This window comes from Ovis canadensis, chromosome 3 (assembly GCF_042477335.2).
Source record: "Ovis canadensis isolate MfBH-ARS-UI-01 breed Bighorn chromosome 3, ARS-UI_OviCan_v2, whole genome shotgun sequence".
Lineage (NCBI taxonomy): Eukaryota > Metazoa > Chordata > Mammalia > Artiodactyla > Bovidae > Ovis > Ovis canadensis.
In genome coordinates, this window is record NC_091247.1 from 211297621 (window position 1) to 211320629 (window position 23009).

Below are 23009 nucleotides of genomic sequence, written 5' to 3' on the forward strand. Positions count from 1 at the left end.
AGCCACCAGGGAAGCCCTACTTTTCTTCTTAATGTAAATACATTTGATCCTTGATATTAGCAGCTTTTACACTCGGGAGTCAATCATGGATGGGGAACTCAGGGTACCCAGGGCATGTGGGAGAGCAGACTGTAAGGAACCTGAGTGTGGTCAGATTCTGGTATCTGTGGCATCCATAGCAGGGGGAGTGAGGATCTGGACCAAATTCCCCACAAATACCAAGAGTCGACTATATTTAGATATATTGAGGGGAAACAGGAAATCACTTCAAAATTCTGAAGTGATTCAGAATTTTCTGGGGAAAGACATGAAAAGGAAACAAGAGTCCTGATAATATTGCAGCAAAAATAGAAGTGAGCCTTTTCGTAAACAAAAATAAGACTTTTCTGATAAGAAAAATAAGGAAACAATGAACAGGTGGGGAAACGACAGAAACAAGCCTGAGAGAGTTAAAGCAATCTTGATTACTCTTTAGCTGTTACTACTAACAAACACTTGTAGCTGTACTTGTCCTTCCCAAACCTAAACAAAGTCAATTACTCTCTGACTCTGTATGAATTATACTCTGCATCTGGCATTCTTTTCCTCTTGTAACATTTTTTATTTCAGAAAGAAGGCCACAGGCGATAACTTCAGAAAAGACCAGCCCCAGATATCCAGTTACCTGATGCCAGCTGTGGCTGTTTTGAAATTTTGCAAAAGAAAAAAAAAAGGAAGACCTTCCTTAGGATACAAAACCTCTCCCTATTTCCTAGAGGCAGGGCACGGTTCCTGAGGTGCTAGCCTCCTGAGTTTAGCATTTTGCCTGCCAAAGAATAAAGCTCTTTTCTGTTTCTCCAAAACTCTGTCTCTGTAATTTTTTGGATATCAGTATACAGAGAGTCAAGATTTTTGGCTCTAATAACACTAGCATAATAACATTATCATCTTGAATATTCATGTAACATTCTGAGTACTTTTTAAACTTTCTTTTTCTCTTTTTCTGTATGTGTGAGTGTGCACGCATGCAAATATGCACATACATGCTTCTGCACACTTCTGCTCAGGATGTTTTGTTTGAAACAGAAAATGCTTTTTATTTCGGTTTCAATGCTTTTTATTTCAGTAGCCGCCTTAAAGCATAGCTCTCTCCTCTTTAATTTCATCCCCTTTGAGATGGCCTTCTTAACACTTGATAATGAAACCATAATGTCCTAAAGCATGCCTTTTAATGAATCAAAGCAAGTCTTGTGTGACTAGTCATGTGTCACTTTTGTGAGAATTTAAGTGCCACTTGAAGGTTTTTTTCTTTGTGGGTCAGATGATGATTCTTTGTTGAATGAAGAAGAACATATGCTTTTCTCTTCACTATTTAGCGTAACTCCCCTCCTTTCCTGTAATTGTTTTGTGTTTGTTTCCCAGGGAGCAAACTATATAGATGATAGTATGACTCAATCTTCATCACATGATTTCTTTCCTTTTGCGAGATCTGATTAAATAAGCTGTGTTTTACTGCAGAGTAGCTTAACTCTAGTTTGGAGCTGTACACGTAAAACTTTTTTTTTTTTTTTTTACAGTAAAATTAAAACTGAAGAGAGGAATCGTCAAGTATGCAGTCAGATCACAAAGATGCGAGCAAAGAAGAAGCTGATGAAAAGAAGCGAGGTAAGAACATTTTCAGTTGTTCAGAATGAAAGCTATTTATTGAAATTATGAATCATAACTTCATAACAAAAGTTTTGAAAGTCCTGAATAGGGTTTTGTAGTTTTTTTCCATCAAGGCAAAAAAAAAAAAATCCCTTTTTTATGTTAAAATTGGTAATTGATTATTTTTGTCCTTGTGATTCAGATTCACTTTATCTTAATTGATAATGAAGGAAGTTTATCCATACTGTAAACCTGTTCAAGATTAGGTTTCACTTTCACTAAATATTCAATCAAATCTGTACTTCAAGAGAGGTTAAATATGACCCATAGCCATTCAATGTCCAGAATACATATGTGGTATGAAATAATTGGCAAATATTTGTAATATTTTAAAAGATTGTTTATGGGCCATGAGTAGAGTCAAGATAAACTACTCTTTAGAGGTACTTAATAGCAGAGTGGTTATCTCCCTCTTCTATTCTTATCTAAGCAATTGCTGGTTCCCTAATACTCTTGAGATGTCTCTGGCAATTTTTAAATGGAGAAGGAAAGAAAATGTACTCAAACGACAATAACAACAACACAAAACTTAGAAGACAATTTGGTAACATTGGCTGTTTTAAACAGAAAGTTCAGAGTAGGTAAGATCCAAATTCCAAATCTATTAGTAACAGGACAATTTTTCAAAGTTTTTTGAACAGGGGTCCTTAAATAGGTAGAAATAGAGTTCAGGAAATGAAGCTAAAGTGCATTAAAGAAAGCAATCTGTGATTTAGTGATGGTGGTGAGTTTTAAAATTTGCCATTTAATTTTGTTTTAGTCTACCAGTGTTATGGGCTTCCCAGAGGGTGTAGTGGTAAAGAATCTGCCTGCCGGTGCAGGAGATGCGAGAGACTTGGGTTCAATTTCTGGGTCAGCCAGATCCCGTGGAGGAGGAAATGGCAACCCACTCCAATATTTTTGCCTGGAAAATTCCACAAGCCTGGAGGGCTACAGTCCAGGAGCTCACAAAGAGTCAGACACAACTGAACACAAAAACATGTACACAAGCATTATGCAACAGTCAAAAATATTGTTGCAGTTCATATTAGCATGTATAAATGCTTTGTTTCTCATTTTTTCCACAATTTAATAATTCTAAGGTTAGATCAAACAACAATGGGATCAAATATTAGATAACATGAAAATATCTAAAATAAAGTTTTAAGAGTATTTTCTACCCACTCGTAAGACCAGTGTTAGTTTTTGCCTTATATATCAATAAACAGTATAAATTTATATATTTTATGTATAAATTTATATGTAACACATAAATTATAAATTAAATTTTATGTGGTATATATAATATCATGTATATGTAGTTGACATTTTAAACACCACTGAAATAGTAATAACTTAGTGTCATGTAATTCATTTCTAAACTTAATATTTTAAAACATTTTATTTTCTCTTATTCTTTCCACATATTGGTATTTTGTGATTTTTTTCTATAGCTGTGAACTCCGAAAAAGGGGATTTTATCTGGTTTTAAATTCATTGGTCACCCTGGATCTTTTCTCTTACCTCCTTGGAGAAGATCAGAGTCAGAAACAGAGAAATTAGTTGTCAGTGAAGCTTCCCTATGGGAAAAATAATTGGAACATTTAGCTATTTAATATAACAGGGATGAATGTAGAACTATTTTAGTTACATTGTTAATTAAATATATTTTTATTAAGCTACCCTGGGATTTTTTTTTTTTTTAAATTATTCCTCCATTGTACACACTGGGCTTCCCCAGTGGCTCAGTGATAAAGAATCTGCCTTCCAGTGCAGGAGACTCAGGAGATGTAGGTTCGACACTGGGTCAGAAAGATTCCCCTGGAGGAGAGCATGGCAACCCACTCCAGTATGCTTGTCTGGAGAATCCCCATGGACAGAGGAGCCTTTGGGCTACAGTCCATAGGACTGCAAAGAGCCAGACACGACTAAAGTGACTGAGCATACATTCATTGTACACACTATGAGCAACTTCTTTGAAATTCATCTTTCAATACTAACTTCATACTGAAAGACCAACATTTTCTGTTGCCTTCCTTTTTGGATATTTGTACAAGTTGCAGGTAATGAAGACTGAGTAAAAGAGTAGAAACAAGGAAATTTAAAGATGAAAACTAATTATACTGAGTGTGCAAAACTAGATTTTAAGGCTTAGGAAGTAGGCAGATTAAATAGAGAATAATTGTGCAGCAGATTAAAGTATGTACCTGCATATTCAGAATTGAAATAAATTTCCAATTCTTTAGAGCTTTAAATCAAACTAAACATCACTCCAAGTTCCTACCTCACTGAGCTGACAGTGTATTTAATCTTGGTGGTTCAGTGATATTGAATTGAGTGGGGTGTTTCCTACAGGGTTATATGAACTTTCCCAAATTTTGTAAGACATTGAATTTGAGGTTGAGAGTGTTTAGTTATCTCTTTTCACTGATTACTTAGAAGAAGGTATTTGTTATTGCTGTTCTTTAGTCAAGAAGTGGTGTCTGGCTCTTGGGAGATTTTCCAGATAAGAATACTGGAGTGGGTTGCTATTTAATATTTCCTTCTCCAGGGGATCTTCCCCACCCAGGGATTAAACCTGAGTCTCCTGCATTGGCAGGCAGATTCCTTACCACTGAGCCATCAGGGGTTATTTATATCAACATTCATAACCCCTTTGGTTCTAGTTCTGCTATTTCTGTGCTAATATAATGAACACCACTCTGTTTGCCACACTCATGACATACATCTTTGTTGAGACTGGTTTTTCTGCAGGTAGAATATCTCCATATGCTCCACAAAGTTGAATGATCTAGTATTTTGCCAACTTTGAGATATAAATGACTTATATCACTAGTACTTGGAGTATTTCTCATATTAGCAGGATGTGCACCATCTTCTTGTGGCTTATAAGTATTTCCTCTTTTTAAAGCCCTTTATAATTCTCAAAATACTCCCTTTAATAAACTAGAATTTTCTTTTCTTTTTTTTTTAAATGAAGGAGTCACTAATTTCAACAATCATTCTGGAGAAAAGGATGGCAAAATAGCTGAAGACCTCCTTGAAACAATGAATAGGAAAATGATTTTAAAATAATTCTGCTTAATAGGGCAATAATTAACCTTCAACTCCTACTTATATGGTAATTAAAGTATGGAAATATGGGAGAGCTAACACAGGAAAGTTAATAAAAGTTTTCACTATCCCTACTCCAGTGGATCTTCCCCACCTGCTGAAGAGGGGATAGGCTACCAACTCCAATATTCTTGGGCTTCTCTGTGGCTCAGCTGGTAAAGAATCTGCCTGCAATGCAGGAGACCAGGGTTCGGCCCCTGGGTTGGGAAGATCTCCTGGAGAAGGGAAAGGCTACCCACTCCAGTATTCTGGCCTGGAGAATTCCATGGACTGTATAGTCCATGGGGTCGCAATGAGTTAGACATGACAAAACAACTTTCACTTTCTTTTATTTAATTCCTGTTATAAGCCAGACCTGAAAACATAGTACATAATATATCCTTTAACTTTAAAAAAGAGAGATGTTAATGGTCAAAGTCTCTTAAGGTCTATGTTCTGAAGCCCCAGAGTGTCACTTCTACCACATTCTATTGGTCAAAGGGAGACACAAGACCAATTCATATTCAAGTATTGGGAAATGCAGTATATACCTCGTGATAGGAAATAGCATGATTGTGTACCAAAGGGGTGGTGGACACAGAAAGGCATGATTCTTTGGGGGCCATTTTTAACAATTTGTTACAGATAGGCAGAACAACAAAGTGTTAACTGAAAATATTAGCATATAAAACAGTGGGCAAATGATGATCATACTCATTTAAAATTACCAGTATTTGGGAGTATATGTAAAAATGAATTAAAAAGGTCTATGTGTGGAGGGATCTTAACACAAATGATAACACTGGCTATTTCTAAAGAGGGTAAATTTAGATTTATTTTAAATTTAATTTCTTAGGAGGACTTCCCTGGCAGTTCAGTGGTTTAGACTCCAGGCTCCCAAGGCAAGGGATTCAGATTCAATCCCTGGCCAGGGAACTAAGATCCCATGTGCCACATTGTATAGCCAAAAAAAAAAAAAAAATTCATGATTGAAAATAATTATTTCTTTCATATATCCACTAAGGAAAAAATTTGTCCAACAAAAAAAGCAACTAGTTCTTCACTAGGTAAAAAAAGACAGGGAGAATCAGTTTTGTCAATAATTTTATTGTCTACCTTAAAGTATCTGCTATAATTTTTTACATTTCATGAAATTTTACATTAAGGATAAATATTTTATAATCAAATGAAATAATAAAAAGTTTCATTTCAAGAAACTTGCATACCAATTTTATTTTTTCCTTAAATGACCACTAACAAAAGAAAAACAATTCCTCACAAAGATTTGTTCTGTTCTACTGAATTTGTAGATCAGGACATATAGAACTAGAAAAAAAAAGTGACTCATCCAAGTTCCTTTGTTAGTGGTGAAAATCTCAATTCTAAATTTTTTTATTGATTATTTCATGGTCTTTCAAATATACTATACTGTCTGTCCTTTAAAATTAAACTTTTTATTAGTTATAAAGTAGATTTTCTTAGATTTTCTAGTAGATTTTTTAGTACTTGGAGCATTTCTCATATTAGCAGGAAGGATGTGTACTATCTTCTTGTGGCTTATAAGTATTTCCTCTTTTTAAAGCCCTTTATGATTCTCAAAATACTTCCTTTAATAAACTAGGATTTTCTTTTCTTTTTTTTTTTTAAATGAAGGAGTCACTAATTTCAACAATCATTCTGGAGAAAAGGATGGCAAAATAGGTTAGAAATATTCAAGAAGTGTTAGGATGTGCTAATGTTTCACCATAGAAGGTTGTGGAAGGTCTGGAGGTGGCTTCAGGCTTGAGGAAATTCTACTAGAAAAGTCATATATTTGGTCCCTTGGGCTATGGCAGTAAAGTTCATAGTAACATCCGGATTTGATTAAAGGTTCTCCTGAGTAATTTTAGCCAAAAGGAAAAATCATGTTTCATTTTTTTCCCATATGACAAACAGAGAAAGTACATTTTGTGTCATCTCTTTGTGAAATATTGCCGTAAGGAAGTTTGTCAGGTATGGTTTTGAATGCAAATTAGGTTTTTCTTTTACTCGTTTCTTAATCCAAGTGGTGTTTTGCTTTGTTTCAGATGTTAACGACAAGCAGTACAAGCACTGTAAAAGGAGACTGATTTTTGCATTAGCAATATCTGTAGTTATTAATGTTTTAACAAATATTGTTATATATTTTTCAGGTGAGTAAATTACATCCTTTTATTTCTTAAATTTTATTTTTTGTTTTCAGAGCTTCCTACTGGATAATACTTTTCCTTTATGTCTCACTCATAATCTTTTCTCATTATTCTCACTCCCTTCCCATTATCCATGATATATATAGTGGGTATCAATGAATGAATGTTTACGAATTATGCAATCTACATTAAGGCATAGGGAGGTGTAAAGATGATTATGACAAAATCTTTCACCCTGATAGTCTGAGCGATTGAACTGAACTGATACATAGGTCAATTCTTAGATAGTAGATAGGCCGACTAAAAGAGTATGCAAATGTCTGTTGCTCAAGAATTTTGTCAATGATTTGTTGTCAGCTTTACCCAATTTAGTCATTCTTTCTTTTTCTTTATTTTATTCATTTATTTGTTGGCTGTGCTGGATCTTCGTTGTTGCATGTAAGTTTTCTCTAGTTGCAGTGAGCAGGAGCTACTCTCTAGTTGCAGTGTGGGAGCTTCTTATTGTGGTGGCTTCTCTTCTGGCAAAGTACAGGCTCAGTTGTTGTGGTACACAGGCTTACTTGCCTCGAGGCATGTGGAATCTTCCTGGGTCAGGGGTCAAACCCATGTTCCCTGCATTGGAAGGTGGATTCTTAACCATTGAATCACCAGGGAAGGCTCATTTTAGCTATTCCGATGAGTGTGTGTTGGTACGTTTGTTGGTACCTATTGCAGCTTTAATTGACATTCTCTCTCTCTCTCTCTCTTTTTTTTAATCGACATTCTCTTGATGACCAATACTGTTAAGCTCCTTTTCACATTTTGTTTCTCAGTCACTCGGTTGTGTCCAATTCTTTGTGACCCCATGGACTACAGCATGCCAGGCTTCCTTGTCCTTTATCATCTCCCGGAGCTTGCTGAAACTCATCTCCATTGAGTCAGTGATGCCATCCAACCATCTTCATCCTCTGTTGTCCCCATCTCCTCCTGCCTTCAACCTTTCCCTGCATCAGGGTCATTTCCAATGAGTCAGCTCTTTGCATCAAGTGGCCAAAGTATTGGCTCTTCAGCCACAGCGTCAGTCCCTCCAGTGAATACTCAGGATTGTTTTCCTTTAGGAAATCCTTTTCACAGTTACTGCTTTTCACATTTACTGCTCATTTAACTGCAATATTTTGTGAAGGGGTATCCTTACCCTGATTCTAGAGGGAAAACCTCCAATTTTTCAACTATTAAATAAGAAATTAGCTGTAGGGGTTTTTTTTTTTGTTTGTTTGTTTGTTTGGTAAATGGTCTATCAGGTTGGCATAGCTCCCCTCTATTCCTAGTTTACTGAGAATTTTTGCTGTGAATGAGTGTTAAATTTTTCAGATGCTCATATTGATATGATCATGTGATTTTTCTTTTATAGCCTGTTGATATGATGATTATATTAATGGATTTTCAAATGTTGAATCATCCTTGCAGACCTGGGATAAATCCTACTTTTTCATAGTGTATAATTCTCTTTGTACACTGTTAGATTTGTCTTTCTAGTATTTTGATAAGAATTTTTGGACCTATGCCAATGAGAGATATTGGTCTGTAATTTTCTCTTTTTTTCTGAATGTCTTTGGTTTTGTGGTTAAGATAATGCTGGCCTAATGTAATGAGTTAAGATGCATTCCCTCTGATTTTATACATTAAAAGAGGTTGTTGACAATTGCTGTTTTCTTTCTCAGTTGTTTGGTAGTGAACACATCTGAGCCTGTTGGTTTCTATGTTTTAGGACATTCAGTTCAGTTCAGTTGCTCAGTTGTGTCCGACTCTTTGTGACCCCATGAATCGCAGCATGCCAGGCCTCCCTGTCCATCACCAACTCCCGGAGTTCACTTAGACTCACGTCCATCGAGTCAGTGATGCCATCCAACCATCTCATCCTCTGTTGTCCCCTTCTTCTCCTGACCCCAACCCCTCCCAGCATCAGTCTTTTCCAATGAGCCAACTCTTTGCGTGAGGTGGGCAAAGTACTGGAGTTTCAGCTTCAGCATCATTCCCTCCAAAGAAATCCCAGGGGTGATCTCCTTCAGAATGGACTGGTTGGATCTCCTTGCAGTCCAAGGGACTCCCAAGAGTCTTCTCCAACACCACAGTTCAAAAGCATCAATTCTTCAGCATTCACCTTTCTTCACATCCATACATGACCACTGGAAAAACCATAGCCTTGACTAGACGGACCTTAGTCGGCAAAGTAATGTCTCTGTTTTTCAATATACTGTGTAGGTTGGTCATAACTTTTCTTCCAAGGAGTAAGTGTCTTTTAATTTCATGGCTGCAATCACCATCTGCAGTGATTTTGAAGCCCCCCAAAATAAAGTCTGACACTGTTTCCACTGTTTCCCCATCTATTTCCCATGAAGTGATGGGACCAGATGCCATGATCTTCATTTTCTGAATGTTGAACTTTAAGTCAACTTTTTCACTCTCTTCTTTCACTTTCATCAAGAGACTTTTCAGTTCCTCTTCACTTTCTGCCATAAGGATGGTGTCATCTGCATATCTGAGGTTATTGATATTTCTCCCAGCAATCTTGATTCCAGCTTGTGCTTCTTCCAGCCCAGCGTTTCTCATGATGTACTCTGCATATAAGTTAAATAAGCAGGATGACAATATACAGCCTTGTCGTACTCCTTTTCCTTTTTGTAGCCAGTCTGTTGTTCCATGTCCAGTTCTAACTGTTGCTTCCTGACCTGCATATAGGTTTCTCAAGAGGCAGGCCAGGTCGTCTGGTATTCCCAGCTCTTTCAGAATTTTCCACAGTTGATTGTGATCCACACAGTCAAAGGGTTTGGCATAGTCAATAAAGCAGAAATAGATATTTTTCTGGAACTCTTGCTTTTTCCATGATGCAGTGGATGTTGGCAATTTGATCTCCGGTTCCTCTGACTTTATTTCTTCTTTTGTGAGTTTTGGAAGATTGCATCTTTCAAGGAATTGGTCCATTTTACATAAGTCATTAAGTCATTAAGCTTGTGGGCATTAACTTGTTCATAGTATTCCTTTATTATCTTTTGTGGCATGTGTAGTGATGTTGTCTCTTCTATTTCTGATATGATTAATTTATCTCTCCTGTATTTTCTAAGTTAACTTGGCTAGAGGCTTACTGATTTTATTGTTCTTTGCAAAGAAAGGGCTTTTTTGCTTTTGTTAACTTTCTCTATTAATTTCCTGTTTTCAGTTTAATTGTTTTTTGCTCTGTGATTCTTATTATTTTTTCTCTGTTTTTCTTGGGTTTAATTTTCACTTATTTTCCTAGTTGCCTAAGAAAGGAATATAGATTGATTTTAAAACTTTCTTGTTTTCTAATATATGAATTCAGTGCTATTTTTTTTTCCTAAGAACTGGTTTTGCTTCTTCCCATCAATTTTGATGAGTTGTGTTTTCCTGTTTGTTTAATTAAAATTGCTTTTAAAATTCTCTAGATTTCTTTTTTGACCCATGTGTTATTTAATAGTGTATTCTTTCACCTCTACATATTTTAGGGATTTCCAATTATCTCTCTGGTCTTTATTTCTATTTTGATTTTACTGTTATCAGAAAACATAATTAATTTTTCTTTTGATTTTGTTAGTGTTAATAGTTATGTTAACTATTAATTTTAATATTTTACCTTCATTTTATTTGTATGTTTATGTAAGCATTCAGATTATCTGCAAATAATAGTGATTTTATTTATTCTATTGAAATCTATATATCTTTTTATATATTTATATTGCCTCGTTTCACTGGCTAATACTTCCAGTAAAAGGTTGAGAACTAGTGAGAACTTGCATCTTTACCTCATTCTTAATATACATAAAAAGTTTTAAATATTTCTCTACTAAGAATGATTATTTATGGATATTATTAATCAAATAAAGATTATTTGATTATTCTTAATTAAATAATTCCTAGATAGGCAAAGAGTTTTATTTTAAAAGGACATAGAATGTTATCAAGTACTACTGAGAAATGCTTAGTTTGTCTCTTATTTCTGTTAATGTGTTGAATTACACAGAGTTTTACAAAATGTTAAAGTAAACCTTCCTATCTGGAGTAAACTCAATTTGATCGTAAAATATTAGCCTTTGTAACATTCTTGAATTAACCTGGCTAATATTTTGTTTATTATAATATGTACACATGCTCATGCAAGGCTGGACTATAATTTCCCATTTTGATAATAGTGTTGTCGGCAATACTGAAATTATGTGAAAGTGTTAGGTGCTCAATCATGTCAGATTCTTTCCAACCTCATGGACTGTAGCGCACCAGGCTACTCTGTCCTTGGGCTTCTCCAGGCCAGAATACTGGAGTGGGTTGCCATTCCCTTCTCCGGGGGATCTTCCCAACACAGGGATCAAATTCAGGTCTCCCACGTTGCAAGCAGATTCTTTACTATCTGAGCCACCAAGATTATGCTAGCCTCTCAAACTGAGCTGTTTTTACAGGAATCTTGATTTCTTCCTACTCTGTTTTCTGAAAAAGATTGGGTAGCATTGCTACATCTTACCTAAATGATGAGATGTGTTCACACCTGAAGCCACCTGGACTGGGAGATTTCTTTGTGTGGAATTTTTTTCATTAAAAGTTTAATTTCTTCACTACACAGAGTATTTATTCACATTTACCTTTCCCTTGTCAGTTTTGCTGTGTTGTTTAGAAATTTCTCTTTTATTCCTAGTATTTCTAATTTGTCTACTTCCCTTTAAAAAGGTGTTTTTCTTTTTTCAGCAAATGTTCTATCTGCTTTAGATTATTCAAAAAGCCAACAACGAGTTTCTTGACTCTTTTGCTTTATATTAGTTTCTATTCAATTGTTTTCTGGTCTTATTTTTTTAATGGAGTCTTTCTGCTTTTTACTTTTAATTTATCACTCTAATTGTTCGAGATAGCTAATTAAAAAAAAAAAACACATAAATTTAAACCAATAAATTTTCCTCTAGGGTTAAAGGAAATGTACTGTGTGGTTCAGTGGTTAGGATGCCTTGCTTTCTTTTCTGAGAGTCTGGGTTCTATCCCTTGTCAGGGAACTAAGCTCCCACAAGCCACATGGCATGGCCAAAAATAAAAGAGAAAGACCCACAAGCTTAGTTATATTCATAATTTTTAATATGATATATATCACATATATAAAAAGATAAGTAATTACCTTTCATTTAAAACACATTTTATTTCTCAAGATTTCTTCTTTTTGTTTTTCCTTTGATTCACGAACTATTTAGCATTGTGTTTCTTAGTCTACAGCTTTTGATGATTAAAAAAAAATTTATTGGTATATGGCTCAATTCTACTACAGTCAGGTGGCACACTGTTAATGTTTTCAACCTTTTAAAATCTGTTGTTAAAACTTTATTGTCCCACATTTTAGTAAATGTTTTGAGTGCTTTTTTGAGAATGTATATTCTGTAGTTGCTACTTTTAGCTCTTGGTGTATGTCAACTCAATTTTGTTACTTATGGTGTTCAAATGTTATTATTCTTAGATATTTAGACATGGGCTTCCCTGATAGCTCAGTTGATTAAGAATCTGCCTGCAATCCAAGAGGCCCTGGTTCAATTCCTGGATCAGGAAGATCTGCTGGGGAAGGGAAAAGCTAACCACTGTAGAATTCTTGGTCTTCCCTTGTGGCTCAGATGGTTAAAAATCTGCCCGCAATGCCGGAGACCTGGGTTTGATCCGTGGGTTGGGAAGATTCCCCTGGAGAAGGGAATGGCGACCCACTCCAGTATTCTGGCCTAGAGAAATCCATGGCCTGTATCGTCCATGGGGTCGCAAAGAGTCAGACACAACTCAGTGACTTTCACTTTCACTTAGACGTTTGGACCGTTGTTTTATCAGTATTTAAGAGAAGGGTGCTAAAATGTTTACCATCTACAGGCACTTGGCATGAGGTGTTTAGGAGTGATAATTTAACTAATAGGTTTACCTTTATGCACCATAGACCACCAGCATCCCATTTACAACTGGTGACTGGGTCAATGCCTTTAATGCAGATCACTTTGGAAAACCAATAGCATATCTCATCCTTAAGGTTCTGTTCCCTTAGAACCACTTTTGATACCAAAAACTGACTCAGTCTGGGAGTGTTCAGAAAAATTGATGGCACAAATATTATAAGAATACAACTTTATTTTATTTTATTTCTACTATTTCTATATATTTCAAAATGATCACCACGATAAAACTAGTTTCCGTAGAAAAGATTTTAATATAAGAACTATGCATGACACAACTGGAAGGAACTGTGAAGAGATGATGTGGAAGGCTAAAGAGGAAATAGTCGCTAAAGATTTTGGCTTAAAGCACTAGTATGTTTAGAGAACCCCCAGGTGAGGAAAGTCTATAAACATCTAACTGCGGTGACTACAAAAGGAAACTCATGAAAAGGCTTGTGAACTTACTATGCACAGTGCCTCCAACAATAATGAATTCTGCTTTATTTTCATCTTCTAAATTTCACATGAGTTCTTTCTGTTGATTAACCTGGAACCACACAACGATGGTGGTATCTAGTTACAACTGGAAACCAAGTACATGTCTTGTTAGTTACATAGTGTTTTATTATTTTCATTGCTTTCTTAGAGATTAAAATCTGTCCTAGATTTATAAGTCTAAAATAAATCAATATTTTTAGTACTACCTGATTTCGTTACATTTTATTTAGCTGGAAATGACAGAAGCGACTTAACATGTGTGAAATCACATTGACTGGTCTAGGAAGGCCTATGAATCACTGAATTTGGAATTGAAAGCAAAATGAGTGTCCTGTCACATTCTGGACTGTTCTCATTTAACCTAACATGAAGTCGGTTTTCAACTTGTTATGGGATAGACATGCAATTCTGGCCATGAGCATCACCTTTTTTTGTCACAATCCCGTCCTTTTTCAATGGTCTCAAAACACAGTGGCATATTATTTCATCTGATTCTTAAAATATGTATTTGTCTCCACTCTAGTTAAAGAAGATAGGATTGCTCAGTATTTCTGCCCAGATAATTGGATCGGTTTCCAAGATAAATGCTATTATTTTTCTGAAGAAGAAGAAGATTGGAATTCAAGTAGATACAACTGTTTGTCTCAAAATGCTAGCCTAGTTATGATTGCCACAACAAAAGAAAAAGTAAGTAATATCCATTCCTTATCAATTGCATTAATTTAAGATACTGGAAGTATTCAAATTTCACTATGGTCTTTAAAGCATTTCAAACATGCCTGCTTATATATGCAAAATGTCACAGAAGTTTAGAACATGTCATAGAAGATAAACTTGAAAAAGCTAGTGATATTTTGTTTGGATAGTTTAACATTCTGATCAAGTTGTAGACTTGAGAGCTAGCTTCTCCATTTTAAGGAATATGAATAGAAGAGCTTAACACTATTTGGAAAACTTTTAAAACCCTTGAACAGGAAGGATGGAATTCTCCTTTTCACTTCCTTGGTGGAAATTTCCTCTGGCTACTCAATCTTGCTTCCCTGTCTTTCTCTGAGATATCATGGCAGCCTCTGTCAGAGTGCTCATTATCAACAATGCAATAGGTGTAATTGAAAGTTTCCCTCTAGGCTGAAGTCATGAGTTTCCAGTGGCCAGATTGCCACCATATTTTATCTGAAATTATATCCATTGCTGTAGCATATAGGCAGGTACAAATTAAAAGGCTAATGAATCTTTGTTCACATTGATGGAAAAATGCAATAAATAAAGAGAATCTCCAAGAGCTTTAACAAGCATGAGACCCTGTACATCTGCACTTATGAAATCTGTTCTTTCCCTGGGTGACTTACATGGTAAGTATATTTTTTACTTTTGTTTCATTTCTTTAAAAGTAAAGGGTCAATTTAAAAGGTAATTAACTTCATTAAAATTTGTGTGTGTTCTTCCCAGATGACTCAGTGGTAAAGAATCCGCCTGCCAATGTGGGAGATGAAGGAGAGGCGGGTTCCATCCCTGAGTCAGAACAATCCCCTGGAGAAGGAAATGGCAACCCACTTCAGTATTCTTGCCTGGGAAATTCCACAGATAGAGGAGCCTGGCGGGGCTGCAGTCCATGGTGCTGCAAAGACACGATTGAGCGATTAAAGCAGTGATAACAAGATTGTTTAAATGTACAGCAGCCCAGTGGTCAACATTGTTAAAAGAACTGTGTATCACTTTCAGGGTAAACAATGTATAGTTATGCAATCTGCCTGATTGGTTCAAATTTAAATAGATACAGACTAGGCTGGGGCAATTTATAGATCAGCGTAAGGAAACTAAACCATTTTGGAAGCAAGAAAAGACAGAGAAACCTGAATAAAATGTGAAAAACTAGATATGTTAAGAGTAGACATACCAAGTCAAAAAGTAAGATGCAGGCTTAATTTAATACAAAGAACTTCTGTAGCCAATGGTTTCACTGCTGAATTTAACAAGACTCTTGATATGAACACTCTGAGAAATCCTTAAACAGTCCTTACAGTTCCTTTTGGGGAAAAAAATCTAACTTAGCAGCAAGATAAAAAAAAAAATTACAAGTGACGAACAGAATGAGGTTGTTACTACATATTGCATATACAATATTGCATATTGTATCTGTGAAGAAGTAATGAAAGTAACATATAAAAGAACTTTATACATCTGTGTCTCTTTTAGCCATACAACATTGTAAAGTAATTAACCTCCAATTAAAATAAATAAATTTATATTTAAAAAAACAAAACCAGAAAACAACAAAAAAGAATTTTAAAAGGCTATTTTTAAATAGTTTAATTAAAATATTACAAATGTCTATTTAGACTGCAAAGTATTTTCTTAGTTAAAATGAGATAAAGCTTCCTTCATGAAAATTTTCCCCTATTTATTTGCACCTATTTAGAATTACCTTGTCTTTTTAAAAAGCAGCTCCATGAGCTACTCTTTATTAAGCAAGTAATGTTCGATATTTTTCATATGACATTTCCTTGTACCTTGTCACTTCCCAGTTCCCGGTCATCAAAAGTGCAGCTCCACATCTTCATCCAATTTTTCCAGCGATTCAGTACAATATATCCTGTTGATTTCCAATACATACATCCTGTCTTGCTTTTCTGCCTTAAAACAAGCTCTTTCCTAAGTGTAGAAAATGAATTGTCCTTTTCTCCCTGGATTCTGTATTTGTCATGGAATCTTTTACTCTTTCCAGATACGCCTCTTACACTACATCCTATGTGATGGTCTCCTGTAAAGACTGGGACGCTTCTTCTATACACTAAAATTTCACTCTGTATTTATTATACTCATAATCTTCTCATTTAGTAGAATGTTTTCTAACTCTAAGTTTGCATGGATTTACTCACTCTACAGGAAATTCTGTGAATTCAGGGACACTGTTTTCTTAATACATTCCTTCGTAAACCCATAGCTTGGCTCAGCAAATTGGATTTTTTTTTTCAAATAAATTCATGAAATGCTATAGAAAATGGTATATTAAAATGCCAAGGTTATTGGCATCACTGTTACCAGGTAGGAATGGACCACATTGTTGTGATATGTCATAATTCCTTTGTATTTATATAAAACTGAAACGTGGAGTGATACAAAGTCAAGTTTATGGTTTTGCAACTATTTTGGGGCAGGCAGACTCAGTGACTTTCTGTGAACAACATAATTTTATGGCGTGAAAGGCTCTAAGGTAGGAAACATTTTCAACATCAAATGAATAAGGAGAAATATCAGAAAAAATAAAAATCCCCCCCCCCCAAATGATGTCTTTAGAAATGTAAATATTTGGTAAAAAAAAAAAATTTGAAATTTGGGAATTAACTTCTAAAGGAACTGGATACATGAAAGATGTGTGTGTATGGGTGTGCAAACATATGATAGTTGGAAGAAATGCTGAAGTAAAATATTACATTAAATTCACCGTACTAGTATTTACTGGAAAGTGAAAAAAACATTATAATACATATCTGATGATTAGGAAGTCTGTGTAAGAACTCAGTTGAAAAGTCTAGCTTTCTAGGAGTTCACAGACTAAAAATCTTGGAGGAATAGAGTTTCATACTGAATGTTTATCAATTTGGAATCAAAAATGTCTTAAAGAAAATTTCTCTGATAAATTTCTCTCTTTGTTTCATAAATGAGAAAATTGAGAGTCAGAAGGTAAAATACTTTTTCACAATCACATAGCTATTTTCCAGTGAAACTAGGATTTGAAGTTTTGTCACCTTTTTCCTCACAACCTGCAAAGCAAGAGGGACACAATAAGTTGTAGTGAAAAATGACAAATAAAATTATGAATTTTATTTTGTCTCTAAAGCGTTTTCTTATGCGATTCAAGTGCACTTCTGATCACTGGATTTGGCAAGACATGACAGAAAATCTAACAGGACAATGGGTGGATGAAAACATACATAACAAAGGGTGAGTGTCTTTTTTTCTGGGATTAAGTTTAGGTAGTTCAGCTTTCTGGGCTTCTCTGGTAGCTCAGGTGGTAAAGAATTCACCTGCAATGCAGGTAACCCAGGTTCAATTCCTGGGTTGGAAAGTTACCCTGGAGAAGGGATAAGCTACCCACTCCAGTGTTCTTGGGCTTCCCTGGCGGGTCAGTTGGTAAAGAATTCGCCTGCAATGCAGGAGACCTGGGTTTGATCCTTGGGTTGGGAAGATTGCCTAGAAGAGGGAATGGCAACCCAATCCAGTATTCTTGCCTGGAGAATTCCCATGGACGGAGGAGCCTAGGGGGCTACAGTCCATGGGGTCGCAGAGTCGGACGCGACTGAGTGACTAAGTGCACACACACGGTGCAGCCTTCTAGAATCTGTACATTAGGATATTTCTGTACAGTCCTTGATTTGTCTGCTTGTTGGAAAAGTGGACTAAGGATTAGTGTATCATGTATTAACACAGGTTTCAAGAGTCAACCAGAGAGTCTGGAAATCAAGATATAAGAGAAAAACAAATATTGTATGTTAACACATATATATGGAATCTAGATAAATGGTCCTGATGAATCTATCAGCAGGGCAGGAACAGAAACACAGACGTAGACAATGGACTTGTGAACATAGCAGTGGAAGAAAAGGGGGAGACAAATTGAGAGAGTGGCATTACGCTTTACCCTCTGAACCACAGTGGGCCTATATATACACTACCATGTGTGAAATAGCTAGCTAGTGGGAAACTGCTGTATAACATAGAGAGCTTAGCTCAGTCCTCTGTGATGACCTCGGTGGATAGAATAGGAGGTGGGAGGGTGGCTGAAGAGGGAGGGAATATATGTATACATATAGTTGATTCGTGATGCTGTAAAGTAAAAAATAACAGCTTTGCAAAGCAATTATATTTCAATTTAAAAATGAAAAAAAAGATATAGGGGAAAAGACTTCTTAGTTGGTTACTTTGAAAGTAAAGACCTGAGATTCACATACACAGTAAAAGTAGACTTTTTCATGATTTTACCCTATTTTCTGTAATCTTATATCTCTTTCACAAGCTTCATGCTATCTGTTTGCTGACAAGTTTCACAGTTCAAGGTAAATTTGTTTATTTTAAATGCTTTTATTTGCACTGATATTTGCAATTTAACCTGGGCTTCATACCTTCTATTTTACAACATGGAGTATTGGACCTAAAAAATAGAGTTCACTGCATATATGACCCATTATAATCACCCCAAATTGTGACTGCCAGCCACTTAGGCATTTAGTCTATGCTAGAATTTCTCAATAGCAGAAAAAAATGGACCTTTTGGACCACATCGTTCTTTCCTATGTGGAGGGAGCACTTTCTTGTGCACAATAGGATGTTGGCAACATCTCTGGCCTCTACTCATGAGACAGTAGCAATTCCCCCTGCCCCACTCCTCTTGAGGCAACCAAAAATGTCTTTAGATATTTCCAAGTGTCCCTTGCAAGGGCTGGTGGAAGGCAAACTCACCTCAGGGTTAAGAACCATTGGTTTCTACAAATTGACGACTCTACCTATAACATGTAACTTAGTTTAACAAACACAGATTCTTGGAAGGGAGACTCCTTTTGTCCAATTTGGTACAGGCATCTTAACCCTAGCAAGAAAAGTCAGTGTAGCAGCATACTTTTCCAGAGCTCTAGACAGATAATATTTTTTAAAAAGGTGTCATTGACCAAGAGAGAAGTCATAGGACTCCCTAATGCATAGTGTTTGATTCCTTTATTGTAGGATTAATATGACAGAGAATGAAATATGTTTTTACCTTAATGAAGATGGTGTTGCAACAGCTAGATGCTACACAGAGAGGAAATGGATTTGCAGGAAAAAAGTGCACTAAATCAGTTTCTGACAGAGGACTTAACATCCAAGAGTAAGATGGTTTTAATATTTATCAACTTTTCCCCTTTCCTTTTGTTGAAAATTCAGCATTTCACTGCTTTAATATTATAGCCTGATGACACAGCTGGATGATTGTGAAAGCAATTTTCGTATTAGTTTTCTACTTTTTAAATGGTCTGGATCTTTGTTTATCTGTATCAATTTTAAAAGAATCATGCAATTTCACAGAATCTCTAGGTTAATTTGGGGAGTGTTGTATTTATATATTATTTCTTATTCATTTACAATATATGTCTTGTATTGATTTTTGTCTTATATAGCATAATTTTTCTAAACATTTATTACATAGTATTTATTATATGTGTCTCTTTTATATATCTATTGCTTTTGCAATTATATACTTTTATTATCTTTTAAAATAGTTATTTTTCTTAGCAAGGTAACTTTTTTAGGTATTCTTGTTCTGTTCAACATACTTTCTGACAATTCATAATTTTCTAATAATTTGTGGATTCATTTTAATACTGGAAAACACAGCATCTAGTAGTAAGAATTTTATTTTTCCTATATTGTAAAAATTAGTTATTTCTTGTATAATTAAAATGGGTGTAATTTCCAGGACAATATTGATGGTAAAAATTGTTCAACATTTTAAAGAAAACGTTTCTGATATAACATGAGTCATGTTGTATCTAGTTTTTTATATCTTTTTCTTAAAAGTTAGGTTGGTTCTTTTCTATTTCTATTTGCTAAGAGATTTGTTTTGTAAGAAGAGACTTCATTTTCTTGTATGCTTTTGTTTGCTGCATCTGTTACAATGTTGTCATGGTTTCTATTCCTTAATCTTTTAATGTAGTGAATGACATTTTAAATTTTCTAATGTTAAGAGACTGTTTTACATTCCTAGATAAAATTCAATTTGGTCATGACATGATATCCTATTTATTTTAGGTATATTCATTTTGATATTTATTTTTTAACACTGTTTAGTGTAATTACCCTAAAATTTTCCTTAGGAAATCAGGGATTATAGTTTGAATAATTCAGTGATGACATGGTTGAAAAATGTGCTGCTTTACAATTATGCTATAAAATTATGAATGATAAATTTCATATGGCTTGAAAATTCATTCCTGATCACATTTTCTGCATATATATCTTTTTTAGATATGCACTTATGATTTTCAATGAAGAGCAGCAGCAGCCTTTGAGAGAGCTGCTAGAAAAGAGTACTCATGGACATCATGACATAATGATGTCACCAACGTTGAATGCTGGAGTCAGAGAGCTGCAGCCTCTAGAAGATTTCTATTGTTTCAACTAAAAAAAATCTCATTTTCTCCTGATATGAGAAACAAAATCAGAAAAGACACATTTGACAGTAATGAAGTCTGATATTATCCCTGGCTCTCAATAGGAAAGGGGCTTCCTAGGTGGCTCAGTGGAAAAAGAATCCACCTGACAATCCAAGATTTGCAGGAGACACAGGTTCAAATCCTGGGTCGGAAAGATCCTCTGGAGAAGGAAATAGCAACTCACTCCTGTATTCTCTTTTTTCCTTTTGTTTATTTTATACAGTATTTTATTTTTTTTAATTTTTATTTAAATTTATTTATTTTAATTAGAGGCTAATTACAATATTTTTGTCATTTTTATCTTTATTATTTTATTTTGTAAATATACTATTAAACATTTACATAATATTCTATCATGTGGATGTGCTATAAATTACATTCCAATTTTACTGGCTATCTTTAGGTTTTCTCTTCTACCATTTTTCTCCATTATGAATGATATCTGAGTGACCATCTCTATGTAAGCATTTCCTTTGTTTCAAATTCTTACATGAGTTAATAGAGAAATACCTTTGCAAGAGCACACTGGTCCTTTAATTTACCCAGATAATTTGTTATTAGGTTTCTTTCTTTTTTTTTATGAGAAGATAATACCAGTAATCATTTATTAGGGGATCACTATTTATCAACATTGTGCCATTTTACATATATTATCTCATTTATTCTCCAAATATCCCAAAGGATAGATATTATTATTCCCAATTTTTTTTTCACTTTACAATACTGTATTGGTTTTGCCATACATTGACATGAATCTGCCATGTGTGTACATGAGTTCCCAATCCTGAAGCCCCCTCCCACCACCCTCCCCATATCATCTCTCTGGGTCATCCCAGTGCACCAGCCCAAAGCATCCTGTATCCTCTATTGAACCTAGCCTGGCAATTCGTTTCTTACATGATAGTATACATGTTTCAATGCCATTTTCACAAATCATCTTACCCTCTCCCTCTCCCACAAGGTCCAAAAGTCTGTTCTATACATCTGTGTCTCTTTTGCTGTCTCACATACAGGGTTATCATTACCATCTTTCTAAATTCCATATATATGTGTTAGTATACTGTATTGGTGTTTTCTTTCTGCCTTACTTTACTCTGTATAATCAGCTCTAGTTTCATCGACTTCATTAGAACCGATTCAAATGTATTCTTTTTAATGGCTGAGTAATATTCCATTGTATATATGTACTACAGCTTTCTTATCCATTCATCTGCTGATGGACATCTAGGTTGTTTCCATGTCCTGGCTATTATAAACAGTGCTGCAATGAACATTGGGGTACACGTGTCTCTTTCAATTCTGGTTTCCTTAGTATGTATGCCCAGCAGTGGGATTGCTGGGTCATAAGGCAATTCTATTTCCAGTTTTTTAAGGAATCTCCACACTGTTTACTTTACAATATTGTATTGGTTTTGCCATACTGGAGAATCCCACGGACAGAGGAACTTGGTGTGCTTCAGTCCACAGGGTTGCAAAGAGTCGGACATAACTGAGCAACTGAACACACGTGCCCTGAACAGGAAGAAATAACATCTGAACACTGTAAACAATCTGAATGCACCCTCACTGGATAAGCCAGTGCATAACCAATTCCCTTTTCCCACTATTTTGAAGATGTTTTGCTAAATAATAATGCTCTTCATGAGCTCATGAGTTCTGTGATGCACAGAACTTTACACAAAGTGTTTGTTGAAAGAAAGACCCTACCATACATGTTTGCCCTGGGTCTCAGACCCAGGGGGAATCTTTAAAAGACCAAATAACCAGTAATCAATAATTACACAGGGTCTTTGCAGTTGAGGGTAACTTAATTTATGTAATATCTATGAATAGTTAATATGAAAAACTACACAATCTATCCCATGGGATAGAATTAATTTTGTAAACTTCTGAGAAGTGAAAATAAAGTCCTTCAGTTGTGTCTGACTCTTTGTGACCCCATGGACTATAGCCTACCAGGCTCATCGGTCCATGGGATTTTCAAGGCAAGAATACTGGAGTGCGTTGCCATTTCCTTCTCCAGGGGATCTTCCTGACCCAGGGGTCGAATCCGGGTCTCCCACATTGCAGGCAGATGCTTTACCATCGGAGTTATGTATATTGTGTGTAGGCTCAAGAAATTTCCTCTTCGTGTATCTTATGAGGCTGAACTATGAGCCTAAAATGTTGTGTTGACATTCTAATGCTCAGGACCTCAGACTGTGACCTTATTTGGAAATTAGGGCTGTGCTGAATGTAATAGTGAAGACGTCACTACCATAGGCCTCAAGATCTTTAGCACAAGTGGTGTTATAAGAAGAGGAAATCTGGAGTCAGACAAAACTCTTAACAAAGCGAAGACACGTGAAGACAAAGGGAAAAGACAGCCATGTGACTGAAGTGATGTGCCTGTAAGTCAAGGAGCGCTAGGTACGGCCAGCCGTTAGCAGAAGCAGGAAGAGGCAAGAAAGGACTGTCTCCTA

General features: G+C 35.5%; 1 protein-coding gene across 2 annotated transcripts; it reads left to right on the forward strand.

Annotated features, from left to right (window-relative positions):
* Positions 1–1195: 1195 nt before the first annotated feature.
* Positions 1196–21818, forward strand: LOC138437822 (C-type lectin domain family 2 member B-like). 2 transcript variants are annotated; one of them, XM_069585761.1, is made up of 7 exons: positions 1196–1375; positions 1557–1644; positions 6825–6929; positions 13884–14047; positions 17202–17305; positions 19082–19223; positions 20360–21818. In XM_069585761.1, exons 2-6 carry the CDS (start codon positions 1590–1592, stop codon positions 19188–19190), a joined length of 537 nt encoding a protein of 178 aa, XP_069441862.1. In that variant the 5' UTR covers positions 1196–1375; positions 1557–1589; the 3' UTR covers positions 19191–19223; positions 20360–21818. The 2 variants fall into 2 exon arrangements, with proteins under 2 accessions (XP_069441862.1, XP_069441863.1); XM_069585762.1 differs by lacking the exons at positions 1196–1375; positions 6825–6929 and having other exon boundaries at positions 1423–1644; positions 20360–20900.
* Positions 21819–23009: the final 1191 nt, after the last annotated feature.